This window comes from Propithecus coquereli, unplaced genomic scaffold (genome assembly GCF_000956105.1).
Source record: "Propithecus coquereli isolate 6110/MARCELLA unplaced genomic scaffold, Pcoq_1.0 Scaffold526, whole genome shotgun sequence".
Lineage (NCBI taxonomy): Eukaryota > Metazoa > Chordata > Mammalia > Primates > Indriidae > Propithecus > Propithecus coquereli.
In genome coordinates this window covers 292,767-310,665 of record NW_012151130.1, presented here as the reverse complement: position 1 = coordinate 310,665, position 17,899 = coordinate 292,767, and the positions used below count along the sequence as shown (strand labels likewise).

Here is a 17,899-nt window from a genome sequence, read left to right as displayed (position 1 = left end):
CAGAATCTGGGGGGTTGGGATCATCTTAAGCAGGAGAAAGAGAAGCCACGTTGCTTTGAGCATGGACACCAGGGTGCTTTGAACAAAGGTAAACACTGCATGAAGGAAATGACACCAGCAACCCTTTGCCCCAACCTTGCTGCCTCCCACGCACATCCAGTGACTAAGCACCCAGTGTGGAAAGCTATGTTCGCATCGCTGCAAAGAGAACCAAGCATGAATAACAATTCGTAGGAGGGCACGCCGCCAGTTAGTACACATTTGACATTAAGCTGGGCCACAGATAAGTCAGAACGGAGTACCACAGTCAGGATGTAAATAACGACATGTCTCTTTGAAAGATGCAGGCTTTTTCCTGGCTGATACATGCTTCTCAAAAGGATCCCAGAAGTCATGTGGCTACATGAATTAGGCTAAAACAAGACAGTTTTAACTTGATCCAGATGCAGGGTTAAAATGAGAAGAGTTGCTTGGATTTGGGGTGAGGAGCACAGTATACAACTTAGTAAATTTTTATGCTGTGCTCATTGTATACTTCCACCATCCTCATCATCACCATCACTTGCTCAACAGACTTACATCAGGCACAAATTTGAGGCACTGGGCTGGGTACAAGATATAAAACATTGTCTCTGACCTCAGAGGGTTTATGATACGGTGGAAGGAGACCAACGAGTAAGTAAGTACATAAGTGAAATCACATAATAAATGCTATAAAGGGCACAGAGAGAAAGTGGTCCATTTTTGGGAAGGGCATAAAATGTTTGGACAGGCTTCCTAAAGGTCACTGGAGCAGATTGTTACAAAGAGTTCCCGAGGAAGCAGGGGAAATGGCACAAGCAAAGGCGAAAAGGGGGGAATATTGGTGGGCTCCTGCCTGCCGCATTGGGGGAGCTGCACATAGCTTGGGGCACCGTGTAAAGGTGGAGGGCACGAGGGATGAGACTGGGGAGACAGGCAGCGTACCAGCTGCTGAAGGGGTCATGCAGACATAAGACACTGATGTTTGGGGATGTCCAGTCAAGGAAGAAGACAGTGGAAAAATCCATTGAAAACATGCCAGTCATGGCCTGGAAGCACAAGCATCTGAATGGAGTTACGTGCAAGGCCCACACGCCCTGCTATGTGTTCCAGCTTAGAGGTTCCTGTTTTCTTTTGTAAATAGTGTGCCTGGATGGCAAGCACTGATGAATTGGGCAGGTGACTGCTAGACGTGATTTCTCCAAAGACTGTGAGAGGGTGACAGCAGGATGAGTCTCCGATGGGAAGAACAAGGGCCCGTGAGAACAAGCCAGTGAGGGCATGTTGAGAAAGGACAGGCCTAGCTGCACGCCTAAGCCAACTCGGGCACCATCAGAACAGGTCCTGCAGGGGTGTTTGTCTCCATCCTTCCTTGCCCGTTTCTGTTCTTCGCTTTCAGGCAGAGGAGACTTCAGCCAGATTCCCTGCTGCCATTTTTATTTCCAGCCATTATCTGAACCCTGGAAAATGGAGGCTCTGGGGACATGATGACAGACCCTCGCCCACCATGGTGCCATCGGCACTGCAGGCATCGTGGGAGCTGCAGAGCCGTTGTAGAGTAGCCTCGACTATTTAATTGCAGGATAGAAGCATAAAATTGCAAACACTCGAGCAATGGTGTGGGTTGTGTCAGTACTGAAGCGAAACGGCTGCGAGCGAGAGCTTCATCTTTCCTCAGCCTGAGCCAGTGGTCAGCTGCGTAAGAGGGTGGGAAGGGCAGGCCTGGGCACTAGAGGCAGCTGCGTGGCCTGGGCTAGCCACTGGAGCTCTCCAAGCCTCAGTTTCCTCAGTTACAAGATGACGACGATAGCATTTTCCTCAAAATGTTGCTGTGATAAAACAATCACTAGGAAAGCATCCATTCAGGGCCTGGGTCATGGAAGGTGCTTAGTCAACGTTGGTTTCTTCTCTTACCAGACCTACGCACTCAGGAAATACCAGCAGCTCCTCTGGTTTGCTCTTAACATCGCCTTGGTCTGCGTGTGCTGCTGTCTGACTGGCTGTCCATTAGCAACCCCAGCCCCATTCGCAAGAGGCCAGCCACAGAGAGACTGTCAGACGATGAGGACCACTGGTCAGATGGCACGACTCGTTCCTGAGCTAAACAGAACCACCGTCCTCTCCATGGACGTGAAATGGACAGGAACTTCCCCTCATTCTTACTTCCTTACCCACACAATAAGAAACCCAAGTTTGCTATGTGTCTCCCCATGGAGAAGTCATGGAACAAGCCCTGTTGCTCTCAGAATGGATTCGTGAAACTTCTACAAAGCTGTTTAGATAAAGCATACTTTGTCATGAGTAGCAGCTACTTCTTATATTAAGAATTTTTCTCTACCAGTATTCAAGCCCAAACTAAAAAAGGTAACTTCTCCTACATGTGAGGGCCATAAAGCTTGTCGATTTTTTTTTTTAAACAGAAGTCTGCTTGAAATAGGAGCTTACACAGATCAACACCGAGCTGGTGTCTTTGAAGCAGCCACAGGAACTCCTGGGCAGGGGAGAGTGGAACCCAAAGGGAGGGTGGACGCAGAACCAGACGGCCCACTCAGCCTGCTTCCACTCCTTGATGTTTATTTATATAGTGGTGACAGCTTTGCCAATATTGTGCCCACAGCCACTTCTTATATGTACGTACACACACCTATATATGACTCCTTTAGCTGTTTAATTCGGGTGGTTTTTCTTTTCTGCCTGGGCCATTTGGAAAATTAGTACAATTTAATGCACAAGCTCCCTGGGGACACAGATCACTAGCGGCTCCCGAATCCTTGGCAGTATCTGCCCATCCGTGTGGGTGTGCAGGTCCCAGAAACCTGCCTCTGGCAGTCTGGCAGGGTGTGTAGTGGCAGGTCCCATGCAGCCGCCCTCAGCTGGGTCTAAGGAAATGATCAGGGACTCACCTGTTTAACTGGGGCTAGAGGCCAGGTGAGTGGTCTTCATGACCAGGCTTTTGGGCCCAGCCTCAGTGCAGAGCCACAAAGAAACACTCAGGTTTGGGGCAGAATAATCATATCTCCTTTGGTCTGCTGTCCGCCAAAAGGAAGGGCGCTGGTGGCCACGGACAGAGGCATGTGAGGGTCCCTGGAGTTAAGAGAATCCAGACAGGGGAGTGCAAATGGTGGGGTGCTCTGATGACGTCTCACCTGGGGACCTCCTTCCAGCCTCCAGCCGAGAATGACACCCACAGGGCTCGTTTAGGTACTGGATCAGCTGGCAGAAAGCTCCGGACATAGGTATCATTGGCGATGCTTAGGGAATTTGTAGTTGGTTTAAAAAATTTCAAACTAACTGTGAAGTTGAAAGAACGGTACAATGAACACCTATATCCTCTTCACCCAGATTGACGAGTCATCAAATCCTGCCTCAGCTGCTCTTGCCTGCACGCGTGCACTTTCTCCCTCTCCTCCTTTCCCAGCCCCCCAGGGGTCTCAGCTTTTTTGGTTTTTTTTGCTTTTACTGAACTATTTGGAAGTAAGCTGCAGACATTGGGAAAAATGACTGCTCAAGTATCTTAGCATTCCCCTCCATAATCACATTACCATTATCACCCAGAGACTCCACACAGGTACAAAAACATTATCTAAAATGCAGTCCAGATTTGAATTCCCCCACTGTCCCCCAAATGTCCTTTATAGCCATTTTTGCTTTTCTGGATCCAGGATCCAACCAAGTGTTACAGATTGCCAGGTCTCTTTAGTCCCCTTTAATCAAGAACAGTCCCCTTGAATTTTTTTTTTTCGTGACTGACTTTTTTTTTTAAGAGTCTGGGCCACTTATCGTGCAGAACTTCTCAGTGTCTGGATTTGTCTCGTGTGGTCCCCACACTGTGTTTGTGATTACATTCAGGTTATGAGACTCTGGCCAGAACAGCTGACAGGTGATACTGTGTCCTTTCTATGACAGCACATCAGGAGGGCTGTCCTCTCAGTTTATGGCACTGGGGAGGCTGAGTGCCACAAACCGAATGTGTGTGCCCCCCTGCCTCAAATTCATACGTTGAAGCTCTAATCCCAACATGATGGTGTTTGCAGGTGGAGCCTCTGGTAGGCAATTGCGTCATGAGGATGGGGCCCTCATCAAAGAATCAGTGCCCTCATAAGGACAAAAGGGAGTGTGCTTGCCCTCTGCCGTGTGAAGACGCAATGAGAAGACGAGGCGACGGCCACTTGCACACCAGGAAGAGGACCCTCACCAGACACCAGACTCCTCGTTAATTACAAACCAGAAAGGATACCATTGCAGGGAGGCATCTGCTGACAATACCTGAGCCAGGTGATCAAATGCGGCATCACCAACACGGACAGTCTGGCTGGACGTGAGGACAGCATCTTCTTGCTGGCACCCTCTCCATCCCAACCCTAAGGACCAGACACATCAGCTGCACCATTTTCTCCACTCTTGATCTGGATCCAAATCCCACAGCCAAGATTTTATTTAGCAGAAATTACTTCCAACTAATACCTTTTCCTTTAAATAAGCAGCTCGGTCCCACTCCTCCTTGCTGGCAGCCTCAAACTGGTTATTATATTCCACAGCCTGCCTGCCACGGCAAAAGGCATCTGTACGAAGCTTTTAGGCGAACAGTGGGCTGCTGCTGTGCCTCCCTTTCCCAGCACGGACAGAGAGAGCCCACGGTCGCTGTGCACCTCAGGTGATGATGTCTGGGGTTCAGGTGAGGAGACGGATGCTGGGCCCTTGTGGAAAATGTAGCCACCTGGACCTTAAAATCCTCCTGTTTGAAAAGCAGTAATGAACTTGGAGCCTATACTGCATGGCTCCTAAGGATTGTGCAATCTGTAAACTGTGATGACTGTAGCCCTAATCCTTTGAAAATGGAAAGAAACAAATTTCCCTCCAGTGCTCCCCACCTCTCACTCGAAATTCCCCAAATCCTGGACAGTACTGAGTTTCCCGAACACACTCCGCATCTTTGCCTGGAATGCCCTCTCCTCCCCTGTCCTCCCGGCTCCACTGCCATGTTCTGTGTGAGGCTGTCACTTGCAGCTTCCTCAGGGTAGTTGAGACGCCCTTTTCCCAAGCTCCCCTCCTACTGCACTTCCAGAGACCTAGTGCGCTGCCTTGTAATTGTTTTTGTCTTAACTGCCCCCAAAAACCAGACACATCGCCTGACAAGGTCCACATCTTAATCATCTTAGCATCCCTGGTGCCTGGCAGAGAGCCAGAGACATGCTCGATAAATGTATAATGAATGGGTGAATCAAAGAATGAATGATTATTATATGAGGCTGAGTTCCATTACCTTCATTCTGTTACAAAGACACCATGATAAGGTAGAAGAACACACAGAGGGAATGTTACTGTTTTCATCACAATAGCACAATGGCAAGTCTCACTATCTGGGGTGGTGAGACAGACACCGAATCCCACAGGGCCCTGGACGGTAGACAGAGGAGGGGGCCGTATGCTGCAAGGAGCCTCAGACCCTGGAGGAAGTCCCCCCTCCCCTAGGGAAACTTGGTGTAGAGCTTCAATCTCTGAGCCAAATTAACAACCCAAAGTACTTGAGAAAATTAGGCTCTTCTTCAGAATAATCTATTTGTGAAAGAGATGTGTTCCTGAACCAGCTGTAAAGCACACACACTTTTTCCATTTACTTACAAGATTAAATTGAAAATGGGTTCCCATAAGGGATTTTTTTTTTACCACTCCTCTAAACCAAACAAAAAAAGCACACAAGAATGTAGAAAACCTATTAAAATTTCCTATCAGAAGCAAAAAAAAAAAAAAATGACACCATTCTGATAACATCAGCACCACTGCCCAAAGGCAAAAAATAAAAATACACCACTGGAGGCCTTTTCCATAAATACCTCACCAGTCTAGGAAGAAAATTCATCTCTGACTTCAAAAGGGTGATTTCCATCCCAAAGCAGAACTCCCGTTGGGAGTTTCTAAGTTACTTTGGGAATCATTTTCAACCTGAGCGACTCTACACACAGGTAAAACAGAGATTGGGCTAATCTAGCAATTAACACAGCTGCTCAGGGTTTAAGTGCATTTTTCAAAAAATCATTTGCACTTGGACCATAAACTCTGCTTGTTATGGCTTATTGTTTATATTTGCGTTCTCATTAAAGCTGGGCTAATTCCCACTTCCTCCCCTGGATCGGAGCCCTCTTCCTTCTGCCTCTCAAGTATCTACAACAGTCCTTCAGTCAGCTCCCCGCCAAGGGGATCCTTTCCTCCCTGCCCCTGTTCCCGTTCCCCACTCTAAGCACCTCCCAATGGTGTTGAAAAACATTAGAAATGTTTCACCCCAGAATGTAATTCTTTGACATATTTTGAGATGGCTGCCATGAGCCTCCCAGACAGAAGTAACTGCAAAGCTGTCCTTTCTGGGAGGAGATCTCATCTGCAGAGAACACAGCCAGGTCTATCCTTTCCTGATCTAGAAAAGATGAACTGAGAGTCTGACACCTTTAGAGGTCGGAGAAGAAACGTTGACCACCTACCTATTCACTCTGAGGGCTGCTACCGGCAAGGTTTCACTGACTGACAAGACCACCTTTGCTAGCTAGTCAAAGCCTCTTCCTCTCTCCCTCCCCAAATCTGCTTTTCTGCTTTCCAGCCCCCATTCTTTAAAAACCTCTGTTGAAATAAATCTGTGTAGCTTTTCTCTTAGTAATCTGCTTGACTGTGAGTCGATCTGGGGGAAGTTTTCCCTTCGCCCCAACAGTGTACCACGTAGTGCCCACACATCTTGGCACTTAATTACACATATTTGGACTTGGATTGTTCTTTATCCCTTCACCTGTTACTCTTTGCTCCCCTGGTTTTAAGTCCCACGTTTGGACTTTCTGTAACTTCAAAGAACCTCGTGGAGCGCTGACTGTGGCTTCAGCAAATATTTATGGGTTTACTGTTTGCTCAAAAGGAGACTCTTTCATTAATAACAGAGACGTGGGACATTCACAGCCTGGTCACTGACAGCAAGGGTGTGGGAGCCAGCGCTGGGCTGGAGCTCTGCTACTTTCTGCCCTGTAACCTGGAGCAAGCCTTCCCTTCTCCCAGCTCCTTTGCTCTTCTCGAAAATGGGGACAATTAAAGTACCTACTTGCTGGGATTGTTTGGGGAGTCAATGAAACAAACAAATAATAAAGACCTCGGTGTAAAGAAAGGTCCAGTGCTATGAACAGTAAAAGCACATAGTAAGCACTCAATAAATGGCAGCTCTTGTTATCAAAAACAATCTTGTGCCTGAACTATTTGGGAGGAGGTGCGGGAAGGTAATCGGGGGGTGGGGACAATGCCACCTGTCACTGGCAGGTCCTGCTCCAAAGGGGCTTTTCTTAGTATTACCTGCACTCCTTTTATACTGGAATTAGATAAATCTGATGCCTTCTCTTTGGCTCTTTAAAACAATTCCTAGTGACTAACACAGGTAACCTGTTTTTTACAAATCTCCATCAGGTACTTCTTAAAAATGTGATTACTTTGATACTGAAACTATAGTTATGCAAGGTTGTTAACACAGGGGTCTCTGGGTGAAGTGTGTATTGGGAACTCTTTACTCTTTTGCGACTTTTCTGAAAATCTTAAATGACTTTAAAAGTTTTAAAGATATGACTACTAATTAGTTATTTCCTTGTGTTTGACTTCCTATACTTAGGCTTGGATTCCCTTCACACACATAATGGTATTTCAAAAACAGACTCCAATTCTCATTGGTGTCATTAAAATATCTTCTATTTCCACCATTTAAATATTTAACCATCAAATTGACCATCTGTGTGACTTTGGGTGACTTAGTTCCCTTCTTTTGGCCTCATTTTCTTTATAATAAAGTAAACGTGCTCACAGATTTAAGTTAGCTGCGTAAAGTACTGGGAAAGGGGCCCTTTTGTGCAAAGCAGTCAGTAACTGTCAGCTGCCGTTGCTGCTATTATCTGCTACGGTCTGAACGCTGGTGTCACTTCACGATTCATAAATTGAAACTTAATCCCTGATGTGACAGTAGCGGAGGTGGGGCCTTCGGGAAATGAGGAAGTGATGAGGGCTCTGCCCTCATGAATAGCATTAGTGCCCTGATAAGAGAGATTATGGATTGCAACCACCCTTCAACAACCAGGTACAAGGCAAGCGGTGAAGGCCTAGATATATAACAATGATGATAAAAATTAGTCGCTGTCCCCGTTTTCTACTCTATAATTGCCACTCGGGAGCCACGCAGCTGGTGTCCGTAAAGATTCTTAACTTTCTCCGTAGATAACATCACCTTTTTGAAACCTAAAGGTCATATTTAAGGTATCGTCCAGGCCCTGCATTCCAGTGGACTGATTGGCCCACCCAGACCACGGCCCAGACCAAGAAACCAACTCAGCTAGAATTGTGACCCCAGGGACTGGAGCAACACAAGAAGGCAACTTCTACATCCCTATAATTTTGCCCCAATTAGAAAACTTGTTTACCTAATCCATTGCCTGCCAAACTATCCTTAAAAACCCCATCTCCCGAGTTCTCAGGGAGGTGGATTTGAGAAATTTCTCCCATCTCCCCACTTAGCACTATTCAGAATATAGACTCTTTCTCGGGTATAAAACCTGCTGACTCAGCACATTGGCTGCTTCTTGAGCAGTGGGCAAATAAGTTCATTTGGGCAGCACCACCGTGTGAGGACACAGCCAAGGAGACATCCATGAAGCAGACAGCAGCCTTCACTGAACACTCAGTCTGCTGGTGCCTTGATCGTGAACCTCCCAACCTCCGGAACTATGAGAAATAAACTCCTATCATTTATAAATTGCCCAGTCTAAGGTAATTTGTTATAGCAGCCTGAATGGAATAAGACACTTTTACTATTAAACCATTGCTGAATTCACATTCCTAGAGTAGAGCTTTATCTCTACAAAAACATTAAAACTAACTCTCAGGAGACTTGACCGAGACAGTTACTGTAAGTCACACTGGTTGGTTTCCATGTGTGCAAAGTCCATGCCCAACTCTGAAAGGTACAGTCCTTCAAGATGATTCCACAATTGTGAGTCAAGTTCAACTCCTGACGACAGTGGAGCCATTAGCACGATGTGAGCTCTGGCATTATGCGACCTGGCCTCCTCTGCTGCCTGCGTACCTCGTGCCGCCCTGGCTAGGGCATCTGTGCCCCTCTGTGCAGCTTCACATCTGTAAGCCTTGAGGGGCTAAAGAAGAGACTGGAAACTCAGGCAGCACCATATGGTTGCTGCTTTTATTACGGAGGAAGGCGAGGGGCAAGTCCAGCATGCACAGTGTGGGTTTTGCTTTGTATCGAGACACAACAAATGCAAGCTAAACATTTAATAACTCTGTCCAGGCATCCCTGCCTTACGGTGAGCCATCATGTGCCACATGTCGACCTCATAATTAAACTGTGACTATTCACCTGTGATGTCTAGTCTACTGCCAGCAATGGCAGCTTTAGAAATAAAGAAAAAGCACAGACATGTTTAGCCGACAGGCATTCCACTTCACGTTTCTCAATCCCTTACCACCTACTGAGACTATGTTTTATGGTAATTTTCTCCCAAACTGCATGCTCCCCACTCCCAGTAAGTGGTTTTGACAATACAGGAGCTTAGGGGACAAGAGAGAGAAACAAGAGTAAGGCTGTCTCGTTGCAAACGTTCTCATGGCCAAGTTCGTGACCGCTGAGTAGCCCCACCCCCTTCAGGCAGACAGCATCGGTGCCCGGTCAGAGTGGCCCTGGCTGTCAGCAGAGACAAGGGCACCGTGGACTCCATCTACAGCACCAGCCCTGTTAAAGGGAAACGTAGGAGACAGCCGCAGCCCCGCATGCAAGAGAGCAGCCAGCAGGATGTGGAGAAAATAAAGGAACTTCTCTAAAACATGAAAAATCAAAAGGGATTCTGGTCTATGACATAGATTTCATTCCCGATTCCATCTGGACCATCAGCTATAGTTGGCTTGTTCGTCTTAAGTTATCCAGAGACAAACTGCATCCCCTCTCCCAGCAATACCTCAGAATCCTTCGTTTGGATTTCCCTGAATTCTTACCTGAGAGGACAGCCCTGGGGAGAACATTTGCTTATTTTTCAAAGGAAAAAAAAATGTGACGATGCTTCCAAAAGCAAGTGTCTCTCAAACTCTCCCCTCCCCTTTTTTCTTCAACAGACCCTTCCAACCTTTCTTCTATCTTCTGAAACCCACAAACAAATAACATTAGAGTCCTTCTCTCCATGTTTATGAAAGCTTCCGATTCCTAAGCACAAACGGATGAGAACGAATGCCCCTGTCGAGAGTATGGTAGGTGGCTGGTCCCCGAGGGCGCCCCGCGAGCGAGGAGACAAGGCTGAGTCGGAGCGTGAACCATAAATCGATGTGAAGTGGGTCACGGCGCAGAGAGGCCAAGTCATCCTGAGGACACAGGATGGGCCCGGGGACGGGACGACTCCGGGATGACTTGATTGTGCCGACGCACCTAAGGTAGATTTGGTGGGAAAGCCACGCTGTGGCAGAGCCCACCCAGACCCAGCCCGAGGTGGGAATTCCGGTCCCGGGGCCAGCTGTCTCTAGGGGGTGTCATAATTACCAGCACAGCATCTGGAGCCAAATGCCTTGGTTCCAATCCCAGCTCCTCACTTAATAACTGCGACACTGCAAGTGCCCGATCTCTCTGTGCCTCAGTTTCCTCTTCTGGAAAATTAGGCGAATAATCCTAACTATTTTCTAGAACAGTTTTAAGGACTAAACAAGTAATCTATGTGAAGTTCCTGGCACCAGACCCAACACAGAGGAAGCACAGGCACTGGACGGCAGTTGCTATGGTGGATTTATCTGGCCGTCAAAGTCCGATGCTACTGAACACCTGGACCATCCATCACCACCTCCCCTTGCCCCAGTTCTGCTCTCTCCAACAGCATTTTGATTCATTGGCTTCCCTGTCCCCCTGTCACTGGGAGGAAAATACACCGGCCATGCTGTCAAAATGGCCCAATCCACAGGGTGGCTATGACTTTGTATGACATTGAATATTTGGAAATTCAGGTGTACAGACCGGTCTCCTGGGGGATCCTTTAATGCACATTCGCAGGGCTCGGAGGCTGTGATGGGTCCACCTCTGGCCCAGCCCCTGCTTCAGCTGGACCTTTGTCCCCATGCCCGTCCACATTGCTGCTCCCGGACAAGTGTGTCTTACCCGTGACGTGAAGCTTTTCATCGGTGACCTCAGCCTTCAGGTAAATCCGCCCCCTCTTCTCCGTGTGATCCATTCCGCAGAGGCTGGGGACGTTGATTACGCACTGCTTGTGAACATTCATGTCGCAGGCTGTGAATCAAGGAAGCAAAGGGCGAGATGAGCATATGGACTCCAGCCGTCACTCCCTCGGTGTTTTGGTGAACGAGCAGAAGTGAAAACGAGTTGCCCCCTAACTCAATACTTTGTTATAATGTTTTTGGTGACATAAAGAACTGCTAGCAGATGTCCCTACAGCACAGGCTTGATGTGAGTGACAATATCCTTAAAATACCCGCACCATATTGGTTCAGTCTTAACCGAAGCAAACTACCCCGGCTTGGCCCTCAGAGGCTGTTTCAAATATTAAAACCGTATACAAAATTCACGCAGGTAACTGTGTCCAAAGCTCGGACTAATTAATATTTTATGCACAGAGGCGAAAAATATGCGCATTTTGAAAACAAAGGACACTTTCTGCCAAAGAATTCCTTATGCCTTTCTGAGCTCACCACTGAGAAACAGCAAAAAAAAAATCTGTGGGTTGAGTATAGGAAATTCATAAAATTTCCCTTTCCTCAGCTAACCCTGTATTTTCAAGAAGGTTTCAGTACGTTGCCTTTGTTTTGTTTTTCCTTCCCAAAGAACTTGTGTTTGATATTTTAAACCTGTCTTCAAATACTTAAATAATATTCCAAGTAAAACAAATACACGCCCGGCATGATAAGCCATTCCTTACGGCTGACATCACGTGGGCGAGGCGGGGGAGGATAAAAAAAGATCAGTCTTGTTGCAATGAACCAAGGAAACCCTGAAAAGAATCCTGTGCACTGGATATAAACAGAAGACTCTGTGCGTGCGTTCCGGCTCTGTCGTCCTCGCAACTCTAGGCTTCCAGGAGGAGGGATGGCCCCTGGCATCCTCATAAATCCTGGCTGGGAGGCCAGAGAGGTTATTCTGCGACCTTCGAGGTGGTCCCTTCCTACCCACTTCATCGTGAATGTTTAATTTTAACATGGCGCAGTAAATTGCAAAAAGCATCATGAATAATGTATATTTGCTGTGATTAGACACTGAAAGCAGGATAATGGACACAGTAAGGAAAAAGCAATGAGCTGATTCACAGATGTGGATTCTGTTGGGCTTCTATTTCCAAAGCTAATTGTTCAAAATCCTGTACCTTCATTTAGCCAATAGGAAGGCTCTTGAAAAGTTGTGTTATGCATATAACTTAGGTTAAGTAAGTCCTATCCTTATGTGTCTGGACAGAATTTGCAATTTAAAGGAAAGAAATGCCAGAGCCTCTGGAAAGTATATGGGCAATGGGGGTGGGGGTGGGGGTGGGGTGGGAGGTAGAAGTTAACTGGGTTGTGTTCTTGTCTCAGCTCTACTGTTAACTGGCTTTTATATCTTGGGAAGCTCATCTGCTCTCTTCTGATTCCATTTCCTACCCTACAGACTAAAAGGTTGGCCTACACAAGTTGTTGCTAACACCTCTCAGCCCTACTGCCAAGCGGAATTATCTACTGCATCGATCCCCAACTTTTTTGGCACCAGGGACTGGTTTCACGGAAGACAATTTTTCCATGGATGGGGTGGGGGGATGGTTTGGGGATGATTCAAACACATCACATTTATTGTGTGGTCAAACCTCTCTGCTAATGATAATTTGTATTTGCAGCCACTCCCCAGTGCTAGTATCACCATCTCAGCTCCACCTCAGATCATCAGGCATTGGATTCTCATAAGGAATGTGCAACCTAGCTCCCTTGCATGCACAGTCAGTTTACAGTAGGGTTCATGCTCCTATAACAATCTAATGCGGCTGCTGATCTGACAGGTGGAGCTTATGCAGTGATGCGAGTGATGGGGAGTGGCTATAAATACAGATGAAGCTTCACTGGCTCCCCTCCTGCTGTGTGGCCTGGTTCCTAACAGGCCACTGACCAGTACCGGTCTGCAGCCAGGGGCGTGGGGACCGCAGATCTCTAGGACTGCAGTTGTACAACGTGTAAAGGGCCAGGAAGAGGCTGCTTCTCCACGCAAGTTAAAGGTAGGGGCTGGGGTCCTGGTGCCCATTTGCTAGTTCTTCTCTTCCTTCCAGAAAGGAACAGGGCAACAGCCCCAGAAGCCCTAAGACTCCAAGGAAGAGTTAAAACAAAACAAAAACAACAAAACAGTACTGGTCCAGGTCAGTTGTTTTCAAAATTTTTTAGTAGTGGAAGCTGTTTTTCAAACAAAATCTAAAGCAGAATTCTAATATATAAATAAACCAGATGAGTGTTATTTTATTAGCATAAACTCAGTTAATAAATTCAAATTTATACCATGTACTTATGATAAAGACATTCAAGGATCACCAGTAAAGCCCTCTGATCCAAACAAAACTCTGAAACCAGTTGTTAGGGATGTTAGTTGTTGTCTCAGACCAGCCTCCACAACTCATTTATTTCTGGATTTTGTTAAAGTTGTTCAGCATCCAAAAATCCTGATTTATACAGAAGAGTCTATGCAAACAGGTACGGTATTTACCAGTATGCTTCACAATCCCAGCAGACTAGTCTATTAAGTGGATGTGGCAAGAGAAACTTGACTCCAAGTTCTGCCCAACGAGTGAAGCTGGCAGTGTAACCTTTCCAGTGTCCTCTCTAACTCTGTCAGTGTGCTGAGTATGTAACATGTTCGAATGTTCATTTTTCTTCCAAGTTTTCAAACAGTTAAAAGTATATTTACAAATGCACTTGGAATTAGCCTTTGCAGAACCCCTGAAAACCATGTCTTTGGAATCCTAGGGTTTCCTGAAGCACACACGGCCACTGGCCTGGATAATAGCAAAGGTTTTGTTGTTAAACTGTACGACTGTGCAAGGTGAAGAATCCCTGTGTTCTGGGAAACTCTGCACCTCCTCTATAAGGTTCAAATACACTGACTTTTACATACTGTGTTTGCTCCATGTAGAATACAAACACAAAGCCTGTGGCCATTATAGTCATCATTCATGAATGACAATATGCGTAAGTTTCCAAATGCCTCCCTATTATAGTTTTTATACTAGACAGGCTCGGTAATTACCTTTTCATGTCCTAAAAGCATACACTTTCATTTAAACAAACAGCCTGGGGAATCTTATAATTTAAGAATTATCGAAGCAAAGAGTTTCCATAGGTGTTTTTCTTTCCTTTCTTCCTGGTGTTTGGTAGAGACACACACAGAATGACGTGGGCTGATGTCTTCCGTGTCAGTGTTCCTCAATGATTTCACCTCGAACTGGACTGATATAAATTTGATCTGTCCATAAACATGCAGGGTGAATGAACCGAAGTAAGATGCTATTTATGTTCACTTTGGTTTTAGTTTTAAGGAGAGCCTACTGGATTTTTCCAGTCCACCCACTAATTAGAGACAAGGAAGATAATGACTATGGTTGCTTAGCTTATTTTGAAGCCTAACCAAATGTGGGATCTGGAGGTAGGAGTCTTTTCTGGGGTGTGACCAGCCTGCAGTTTACAGTGATCGAAGATTTCTACCACTAAAAAAAAAAAAAAAATTATGTGATAGCACCCACCAATTTCATATAAATTGAGGCTTTTTTTGGCTGTTCATAATCGGTCAATTAAGTAGTTTAATAAACAAGAACTTCAACAGGGGAAGATTCTACCCTTTTTCAGTCTGGTATATATCTGAACTCATTCTCTCTATTGATGAGTTGGTGCTGGAAAGTTACTGAACCTTCAGCACTCAGTGAACCCTGGGCATGGGGTGCAGAGCCCCACTGCGACCTGGGAAGGAAAACTTACTGTCACATTTCATCCCTTGATGGATAAGTCCGTACAGCAGCGACCCGCAGTGATCGCAGAAGGTGGGGCTCCCATAGGTGTGGATTTTGAACTTGTGCTTGCTCCTGGGGTCCTGGGAAGAGAAGAAGCACAATGCTCATTCCAGTCAAGAAAAGGCCACGTTTTTGAACGAAGCCAAGCTCAGGCCCTGCCACCGCCATGTCAAGGCTCAGTAACAGCAGACTGTTCTCTGGAGTCGCGCAACAGGTGGAAGTGACTCTGGAGTCACTGGCTGGTTCAGATTCCAGCTCTGCTGCCTCCCAGAAGCATGCATGGCCTTAGATAACTTATTTATCCTTTCTGCCTCCTCTGTAAACTGAGACATTAACAGCACCTGTCTTATGTGGTTGTTGTAAGGACAAAATGAGTGACTCTTTGTGAAATGCTTAGAAGAATGTCTTAGGCAGGCAGGTGCCATGTAGAAAGAGCAGGTAACCTTTGCTTCTGGGGCCTCCGTTTTCTAACACGTGCAAGAAGGCAGCATACAGATCTGTATGTTCTACCCGAACTGTAAAACAATTTCATACTCAACATGTACACGTGAGGACCCCTCCTTATTAAAACTCTTCCTCCCAAATCAGTCTTTGTGGCCTGAGCAGCTGTCAACACAGAGCTGCCATCAACTGAATTAGGAAAGACCACAGAAGAGCAGAGTTTGGGGAAGGGCAGGAGGTCCAGAGTTCCGTGTTAGACGTGTTAAGCTTGAGCTGTCCTTTAGTGGTCCAGTGCAAATGCAGGGAGGCGCAAGGAAGGATATTCCTGCCTTCTGACTTTCTAAGGCCCCAGGTGCTGGTGATTTAAAGGAATTCCAAAGGTGATTTTGACTTTATAATTCACCTTTTGATTGACTTTGGAACCTAAAATCTAAGCCATACAGATGTCAGTGAGTTATTGTGATTACTTTCTAAAGACATAGATTTGAAAATTCTGCAATATTTCAATCACACAGAGGAGTATAAAGAATAGTAAGGCAAACATATATGCGCCACCCAAATTAAATAAAAAGTCAGCATTTCTCCCTATTTTTCACTGTACAATTATCTTCATTTTACAGAGATGTTAATGACCTTCCCAGAGTCACATGGCCGACGAGTGTCAGACCTGGGATTTGACCAATGTAGGATTCTCGTCCCACGAGTATGGTCCCGGCGCAGCATCATGTTGCCTGGGGCTTGTTTGAAATGCAAACCATTTAGCCCTTTCCCAGACCAAGTGAATCAGAAACCCTGGGGCGGGACCTCCCAGCCTGTGTTTTAACAGGCCCTGCAGGTCCTTCTAAGGCTGGCAGCTGCTTTAGAACAAGAGAGTTTCCTGTCATTCAACAGCTGTTTAGAAAGCACCTCTAGGTGCTAGGGGAATCCATGTGTGGATGATTAACAACATTCTTGAGGCAGGTCACCGGTTTACCTCCTAAGTGTCTCTCTCAGGGTACGAAAAATCAACTTCTTCTTCAAGAGATTGTTTTTCATAGAAAGGAGCCGTGACTATGGTCTGAAGTTAGACATCCAACTGTTAAAGGAGTCCACCAACTTCCCCAGTATCCCAGGACATTCGGCAGAATGTTGGGGGAGCAGGCTGGTATTAGCACCAATTACAAGTACCCACACTGACAGGAAAGGTCGTGTCCTACAATGTGGAGGGCAAAGAACACGCTAGGGAAAAGGAAGCAGGCAGTTTTCCCTGTAGAAACGAGGCATCCACAACCGGCACTAAATAAATAAAGAATGGCAGCTCGCACAGAGCCCTCTGGAGTATGCGTGTGCCAGGCGGCCCCAGGGAGGCTGTCATGCTGGTTGGTTGTCAAATAGATCTCTATTGATGTGGCACATGGGCAACTTGCTTCACTTTTCAGGAAAGCCTAAGTCTTACTCATCCAACAGCCATATGGCATCTTCAGGCTCTAGCCATTTGGAGGTGTAGGAAGAGGAAGCCATCGCTTCCACCTCCCGTACAAGTCTGGAGAGCCACCAAGTCTTGGAGTCTTCACACCCCAACATCACACACATGGACAAGGATCCTGCCTATGAATTACAAAGACAATGACAATAACACCACCACTACTTGCTTGTTGATTGTCAAGTATGTGCGGATGCTTTACAATAAATCTCTGTGTAGAACAAGAGTTTCCTGTGGAAAGAGCACTTCCCAGACCTGCATCTGACCCAGCCCCGACACAAACCTTGCAACCTTGGAAAAGTCATGTCACTTATTTATAAGGCAGAAATAAAAGCAGCCTGCCCATGTCATGGGCTGGGAGTGAGGGTCTACTCAGGGAGCCTATGAGAAAAGTTTTGCAGCCTGAAAATCCCCAAAGAGAAGAAATTGTTATTATTATATTATCCTTAGAAGTAAAGTTCAAGGTGCCCAAGGTTTACCCAAAATACTTCCCGAATGGGAAGGAACAGGACACCGATCAGCTTCAGCCCTGCAGGGGGTCCGAGGGGAGGCCAAGCTGGCAGCAGGCAGGGGATTCCTCTCGGGTCCTGTGTTCCTGTCCTCTACACTCCACGGCCGGACTTTCGAGACAGGTGGTGTTTTGGGAAACTGTCAGCCCAAACCACCCCATGCGCTGTCTGCACCGCAGAGATGCAGCGCAGGAGCACGGAAACTCGTTTCCAGTCTAATGAATCTCACCTAGTCTGACAAAAGAAACCACAGTGTTGGCCGAGGAGCTGTGACTCACCATTTGCAGAGAACAACTCCTCCTTAAAAACTCCCCAGGCTCTAGGTGTTTCCATCCATAGCCACTAAACAACGATGCATTTTACTTCTTTGGGCTCTGATTTCCTCATCTGGAACCTGAGAGGTTGGGTTGGATCAGCATTTTTAAAATGGTATTTCACAGAGCCCT

The 17,899-nt window shown here is 46.4% G+C and overlaps 1 protein-coding gene across 1 annotated transcript in view; it reads right to left on the bottom strand.

Moving 5' to 3' along the window:
- The window catches only part of PRKCA (protein kinase C, alpha), a 143,202-nt gene extending 126,994 nt beyond the window's left edge, over window positions 1-16,208 (bottom strand). The window contains exons 1-3 of the mRNA XM_012656896.1: window positions 16,184-16,208; window positions 15,010-15,144; window positions 11,177-11,305 (exon numbers count right to left, since the gene is read on the bottom strand). Coding sequence (XP_012512350.1) covers window positions 11,177-11,305; window positions 15,010-15,144; window positions 16,184-16,208 — 289 coding nt within the window. The remainder of the gene's footprint in view (window positions 1-11,176; window positions 11,306-15,009; window positions 15,145-16,183) is intronic.
- Between the last annotated feature and the right edge of the window lie 1,691 nt (window positions 16,209-17,899).